The sequence below is a fragment of the Tigriopus californicus genome, chromosome 9, assembly GCF_007210705.1.
Source record: "Tigriopus californicus strain San Diego chromosome 9, Tcal_SD_v2.1, whole genome shotgun sequence".
In the NCBI taxonomy this organism is placed as follows: Eukaryota; Metazoa; Arthropoda; class Copepoda; order Harpacticoida; family Harpacticidae; genus Tigriopus; species Tigriopus californicus.
The window spans coordinates 8,086,665-8,094,047 of record NC_081448.1 but is presented as its reverse complement, the minus strand read 5'-3'; the positions used below and the strand labels follow the sequence as shown (position 1 = coordinate 8,094,047).

General features: G+C 38.4%; 1 protein-coding gene across 1 annotated transcript in view; it reads right to left on the bottom strand.

Annotated features, from left to right (window-relative positions):
• Positions 1-4,527: 4,527 nt before the first annotated feature.
• LOC131886698 (uncharacterized) overlaps positions 4,528-7,383 on the bottom strand; it is a 56,912-nt gene continuing 54,056 nt past the window's right edge. The window contains 2 exon segments of the mRNA XM_059235098.1: positions 4,528-5,733; positions 5,812-6,056. Coding sequence (XP_059091081.1) covers positions 4,819-5,733; positions 5,812-6,056 — 1,160 coding nt within the window. The 3' untranslated portion in view covers positions 4,528-4,818.

Here is a 7,383-nt window from a genome sequence, read left to right as displayed (position 1 = left end):
GAAAATGAAAGAGGAGCAAAAAAATCTCCACAAGCCTAAGAAATGAAAAANAAGCAGTGCTCGATAGCCACCTACCTTCTCTATCTAGCTACCCATCATTCTCTTTGCTCCATTTAGCCATTTTCACTTTGAAGTTGAACGTCGTATTACGTAGAACGTAATGTACTGCACTGCATATGAAATGAGTGTAGGGCTGGGACAAAATTCCTCGCCAAGGTTGGGCGCTTTCTTGAAGTGATGATCCTTCTCTCCACACGACGGCTCCCGAGGCTTGCTCCAGTTACTGTCGCAAATAGACTTTGAATTCTGAAATCGAACAATTGTCATTTACAGAATTGGTTGAAAACACTTCATCTACGGGGGCGCAAATCTTAGGTCACATGATAAACACTAAATGGTATCTGCAGAGTGATGAGTCACCTGCAAAAAGAAAATGGAGGAATTGTAGCCAAATTAGGTGCAATGCACCAATCCTCAACAAATGTTCCACTGTTTTCTTTAAAGAATGATGGACACAACTAGAACCGAATTTGAAACGAGATTTATGTGCTGAGAAAAAATAAGTGTTTATTGCATCCAAGGGCATCGAAAATGAAAAGATACTTTTGAAAGTATAAAACAAGAATAAAAGCCATTTGCATACGGATGTTCATAACATTTAGTTAGGCATACGATCGTAATATTGCTTAGCATATGTCAAGTTAAAGTTTTACTTTAATTACAAACCTACAGAATGCAATGTCTACCTGACTAATGACTCGCTAAGACTAACTGTTTTATTCAGTAGAACAAGAAGTGAGCAAACTCTGAGGGAATAACGTTTACATTTACATGAATATAACATCTCTCATCGGCGTAAATGGAAACGCTAATAAGTGTTTGTTCCAATTCATGTCGTAAATATCCATGTTTGGTGTCCTATTGCATGTAATGTTTCCTCTTTGTAGATGTCCGGTGAGGGTAATTAGATGAGGGTAAAGCCAAAATTGCTTTTTCGCCTTCACTCATGCCGTGTACCGTATGGATTCGTAAAGATAAATCAGCTACCCAGATTTGTCGGAGGAGTTTTTCCAAACGTCATATGTCCAAATTCATTAATGGTTGCATGGGCGTATAACTCGGGCGTTCGAGCAAGTGACTGTGTCTTTGTAGGTACCTGTTTTGATGGTAATTTGATGGTAATTTTTACACTTTCCGTAGATGAGAAGAGTGAAAGTGTCACAAAAAGTGCCCCAAAGATCCAAGTAATGCTTAATCCGAGATTTGGAGTGTGAATCTCAAGTAGATGGAATCCAGCTAAAGAATCCCGATTGACATTAATAAGTTGGATTCGGTTATCTTGCGAAATTTCCTCCTTTTTGTTGGGTCCTTCAACTTTCGTAGTTGAGGGGTTGCATCCAATCACTGCATGGATGCTTAGTTCCAGTCTAGCAACCTCTGAATGTGTTCCAAAAGGTGAGACACAGACAACCCTTCCAAAGAATAGGAAGACTTTGTTCAAAAAGAGTTGCAAGCTAGCAAACAGCAGGTTTCCAAAAGGTCGAACAAGTCCAAAGATGTTTCACTAGGAACATCTCAGGAATGAGAGAGCTCTCGTATTTGGGAGGGACACAAAAAGCTGGGACTCTACAGTATGCAGAGAAGGTACGAAAGGTGTCTGGCACTCTACGTCTTCAAAAGCATCCACGATCTTTGTCCTAAGCCAGATTTTACGGTCAACTCTAGTTATTCTAGTTATCTTAATTTCAATTTCAAGCCCTCGAGAATCCTGACTAGTTAAAACAATCAAGTCGGGCTCCTTCATTGTTCAATTTGCTTCCCTCTAATATTCGTAGGGAATATTAGCCTTATTGATCCCTTTGCATCTTTTAAGTCAGACTTGGACAAAGTTTTAGATAGCACTCCAGATCAATCCTACATCCAAGGACTAGCTCGGCCGGCCAACTCAAACTCGTTGGTGGACCAATTATCATATAAAGATTGAAAGGTAATAAATAGACCAATAATAATCTTTCATTTTAATAGTACGGGGATTGCATTCCCTTTAGCGGTTAGAAAAGCCCGTGAAAATAACCAAGCCAATGACCAATACAATCAAACTAAAATATTGCGACTACTACACATAATGATTCGAAACTAAAAATGCCACAATGCCACGATCAGACAGAAACTGCTAAAGCTAAAGATAAACATGATAGAGCAATACACTTATTAGGTTTTGAAGCAATTGCGTCATACCAAAGAGCCGTGAAAAACCAAGAAAAGCCGTGAAAAACAAAAAAAAAACGTGAGAAAACAAGAATGGTTCGTTGTGTTCGAAATCTTCAAAAGCAGACTCTCATCGGCAAAATTCTAATTATGTTTGAATCATCAAGTAACGATTAAGACTTAAATGATGAGAGAGATTGGTCAATCAAGCGATGTCTACTTACTGGAAGAGCCTGCAGCTTGTGACCCTTTTGTATTTGGCTAAATGAGAAAATGTGAGGCCAATCTCAAAAATGTTGGTTTCCCACCAATTCGTTTGAGGCGAGTTTGTTTTTGGATGGAATATTCAGTCAAAGATCTTGAAAAAGGATTGAAAAGTGACGTTTTAAGGTCGGACGAAACAAAAGAAGCACTGCTATGGACTTTATGTTGTTGGAAATTAGTATGTAACCCACGTACAATAAATAGTCTGGCTCTTGTCATTCTAAAGCTCAAGAAGACAATTACTCGAAAAATCGAAGTGCTTCGTCAAAGTTGTAATGAACAACACAATCATTAATGGCTACCTCAATGAGTCATTTTGAAGACACTGCCAAGGATCTCCATCCAAATAAGGTGGAAGAATAGCAACCTAAACGAGCCAACATTAAAGAATGCACTTAGCAATTGACTAGAAATCGCCCAATTTTCGGCAAGATCTCCATGATCAAATGCAGAATACAGCTTCAAAATTTATATGCTCAACATCTAAAGTGGTTGGATAGATGTTTTCATTTACCTACGTATACGTCAACACTTAGAGCTATTTTACCCATTATCTATTGTTGTATCTTGTGCCAGAATTTAAAAAATCTTATTTTTTAATCTCAAAAACTTAATCTGAAGAAGATGTACTGTAAAATAGGGTCCAAAACATTTGGAAAAGCTGATGAACTATGTAACACCATGTTTTAGAGTTGGAATTGCAAAATATTTCGCAAGCAGGTGATTTGGAGATTATTTGTAAGAACTGAAATTTCGCTTTCAACCTCGACTCGTTTCAGTTGAAGTGATGAATCATCATTTTTTGGGAGGTCAGTGGGGTACTTTTCAATACAGAAGAAGTATTAACAAACCAAGATGCAAAGTGCAATACTAAACAAAAAGCTTTTCTAAGGTTTCAAAAAGTCTTTTGTATAAATAGAAAATTCTAAAGCAGGAAAACTAAGTCCAAAAACAGCTGTTTCGGCCATCTGTCTTTTTTAAACATGTTAATGAGTAAAACTGACAATTTATCAAAATGCAATGTCACTTGAACCTTTTCTGTCATGGATAAGTGAATAAGAGCTCAAATTAGATACCTTAACAAAAAACTATTGAGCCTCAAAAATACGAGTAACCTTGCAAAATTTGATGATGACGTCAGCTCCATTTCGTGCTTCAATGTCCCAATTACTGCCAAGCTTTTTCTGAAATTGTTCTCTGTTCTTTGTCGCAAGCTAACATAGGCAGACCATACCTGTTTCGTCCCTGAAGGATTACCAGTAGTCCTCCAAAATCATGAAAAGTTCCATGAGCATATTCACTTGAAGGTGCGTAAAGCTTTTCAAACGTGTTAGGATCTATGGGACGTTTAAATCCAGAGATGGCATCACAATGCTAACTCTATACAAGTCGATTGTTCAGTCACATCTTGAATATGCTTCACCCATTTGGGCTCCAATGAGTTCAACAGGTTTGCAAGAGGTCGAGCTAGTACTGATGTGAAGCAAGAACCGACAGTTCAAGAAGGACCGTGTTTAACTTGCCCAAGTAATGAATAATGAATGCTTGTCCCGACTTGGGTTTGTACACAAACACTTGGAAGGGAAATAGTAGTAGTAATTTATGGCATCTCCAAACTTACTCCAAACTATTTCACAGTATAACAAATTAAATCGACTTATAGTACAAGAAAAGTAGGAAATTGTACCAACACTGACATGCCAGTGTGTTTGTGGTTCAATGGTTTGTTTCTGGCAATCTGACTTTAGCTTCGGCCAAAAAAATCCCATTTTGCGGCTTTCCTGAACTAACCATCTGAGCCTCCAAAATGTGCAACGGATCTCTGCTTGTATACAAGTAACACTTGGGTGTCTGTGAATACTTGCTACCTGCCCTTTTCCCATAAATACGAGCTAGTCCAAAGGTGATTCACTTGGAATATTGAAGCTATGGGAGAGCTCACGTATTGGTAGACATTAAAAAAGTTGGGATTGTACAGTTTTCAGAGAAGGTACGAAAGAGATATGATACCTGACATCTGTCCAGCTATTACATCAATCCAATGAATTAGAAATATCTGGCTGGATACGTCATTTATTTCGTCATAAGGTTATTATTTGACATTTGCCGTGTCATGGTGTCATGGTGTCATAGTTTCATAAGAATATAAGGTATGCTGAAAAATGTAACAGACGTAACTTCATACATGAAATAGGAGGAACCTCTTCTACATGATTTGTGTTAAAATTATCCTTAATGCTAATATCACAGATGGTTTTCTTTTTCTGATTGATTAAATAATGTAATGATGAATGCTTCAAGGCATCCAATTTCTTTGACACAAATGTAGTGCATAAGTTCGCTGAACTAATGCAGATAATCTGGAGTTGGTTCGGCTAATGGCTCTGGAGTAGTGAACAAAGGATTGGGAAATTCAGGAGGATGTGGGAGTGGACCATCAGTTCTTGGTCTTCTACGATATGCCATCAACCAACAAGAAACAGCAATGGCAACAGCCACTAAGGCAAGGAGGGCTGTTATAACTAAGGCAATGATGAATCCAATCTTCGAAACACAGACCTCCTCATTGCCAATTTGACGGCTTTGGAGATTGTCTTGAAGTTTCTTAGCCTTTCTTTCGATAGTCAAAATGGCATTCGAATGAACTTGAATTTCTTCTCGAAGCTGTCCGGTGTAAACTGTTCCTTCAATTTCATGCTCAGATTCTCTCTTCTTGCGCCGTCCAAAAGCGTTCCTCCCCGCGCAGTTTTGAGGTTGGCACTGTCCAAAGCAAACTCGAATGTTGCACTTGAACTTGATGGTGTTACTGTTGGGAAACTTAAAGGCGTCAAATACTGCACTCAAGTAGCCTTTTTCCCTATTGTAATTCCAATCATGGAAGATTGATGGATCTGTTGCACATCCGTTATCATCAGTAACTGTGTACACCGTTTCATCATCCGATTCATCAACTGTTCGAGCAATACAATTTCGGGCAAAGCCTCCGTAGATTTCGCCAGGGCTGACCTCCACCTTCAGCATTAGAGTGTCGCCAATTTCGGCCTGAGCAATGTCATCACCATTCGAGTTACAAATTCTCATGGTACAGGTTGGAGGGGGGCCAGTATTAGCAATGGTCCCTGCAGTCGTCAGCATCGACACATTGAAACCCAAATTGATGTTACGGTCGCCTGTGTCGTAAATGCAACGGATTCGATAGGCTTGGGATTTGAAGGTCATAAGTTTGGCATGACCTATGACCAAAATGAAGTGAGCGTAGCCCTGGAAAGAGGAAACACAAATCGTGAAACTGCTTACAGATATTCTTGATTGATTCCCAAAACCCAAATGTCTACTTACACTTTCGTCATAAGCAAGATCACAAGTCCCAAATTTGACATTAAAGTCAATAATACTTTTTGCTTGGTCCTCATCAACTTGCAAACGACAATTGGGATCCGTGCTGTGTCCTTTTACATACACGAGACCATGATACCGAGGGTCAGATATGAAAAGGCTCACGCCCACCCCATCTGCTAGGCAATTTACAATGATTTCTGGACGATCAATATCCACTGGAGGAGGTTTGGGGACAATGATTGGAGCTGAAATAGACACGAAAAAAGCATTTGAAAAAGTTCAAATCGAAAATGTTGATGCTTTTGGGGAGTACATTTGTGTCTTTTCCCTTTAAAAAATGCGAGCATACGATGGTCTGAAATGATGTTCACACCAACCCATATTGTTTATCGTCCTTTGAACCCTAGCTCTGTTCAGGAAAAATGAAAGAATAAAAAGTAGTAATATTAGAGTCAAAAGCCATATGTTCGTTTGGTACTGAATTATAATAGCGAGGGCAATAAGTAAAGGAAAGTTCTACAAATCCTTGCTAGAGGACGGTCGAGCAGCATGTCAAATAACGAGTCAATCTTGCATAGGGAATGTCAAGTAAAGGAAATTCAACGAAAAATGTGGTCCGGCACCCTGATTTTGAGCATTTCGGGGACATAGAACTAAGACAAACATCACAGTCAACTTGCACCATTTGCCCATTGAATTTTCAATAATCGGGTGCTTTTGAGCGAGTCGTGTTACAAAACCCTACTAAATGAGCATTTTTTGGTGTTAATCAGTGAACGCACAATCAAATTGGCTCAATAACACAATGCTAATTGCCTAGACAAGCAAGTATAATGAAAAAAAATGTCAAAATTCAATGTATGCACAGTGCGGTTTGGCTGGGCATGTTGTCTTTGATTTTACTCCATGGAATTTCGTCAGTTGTCCATGAACGCGTTTACTTGACTAGCCCTATTGGCCCGCTGGACACCAAAAAAATAAAGGTGACTGCCTGATCAGTAGCGATGGGGCAGAATGCAATCGCTTATTTTGCATACTGAATGCAATAATTGACTAAACTGCATATTTTGCATTTTTCCCGATTCAGCGATTTTCTTTGCATATTTTGAATGTTTTTGGAACAAAGAACATTATATCAACTAAGAACTAACCATCACCAATTCTTGGGAGGTCATGGGCGTACTTTTCAATACAGAAGAGGAACTTAAAAACCAAAGTATAAGTCACCTTATTAAACAAAATCTGTTTTTAAGGTTTCATAAACCGAGTTACAAAAATCAAAGATTCAAAAGGAAAAAAATGGTTTAAAAACAGCTTTTCTAGCTAAGAAAAATTTTCCATGCATAATAATTAGCAAAAATGTGGCGCATGTTTTTTTGCTTTTTTTACTTGGTGTAAAAGTTGTACTTCAAGTATTTTAAATCCGTTAAATTGAAGGAACTGATTAAATCAAATAGAGTTCCTCTCCAGCCCTGGTGGAAAATAAAATTGGAAAAATCTGCTAAATAAATGCATATTTTTGCAATTTCGGTATATATTTAAAGACTCTTTGCATATTTTTGGGAAAAATCT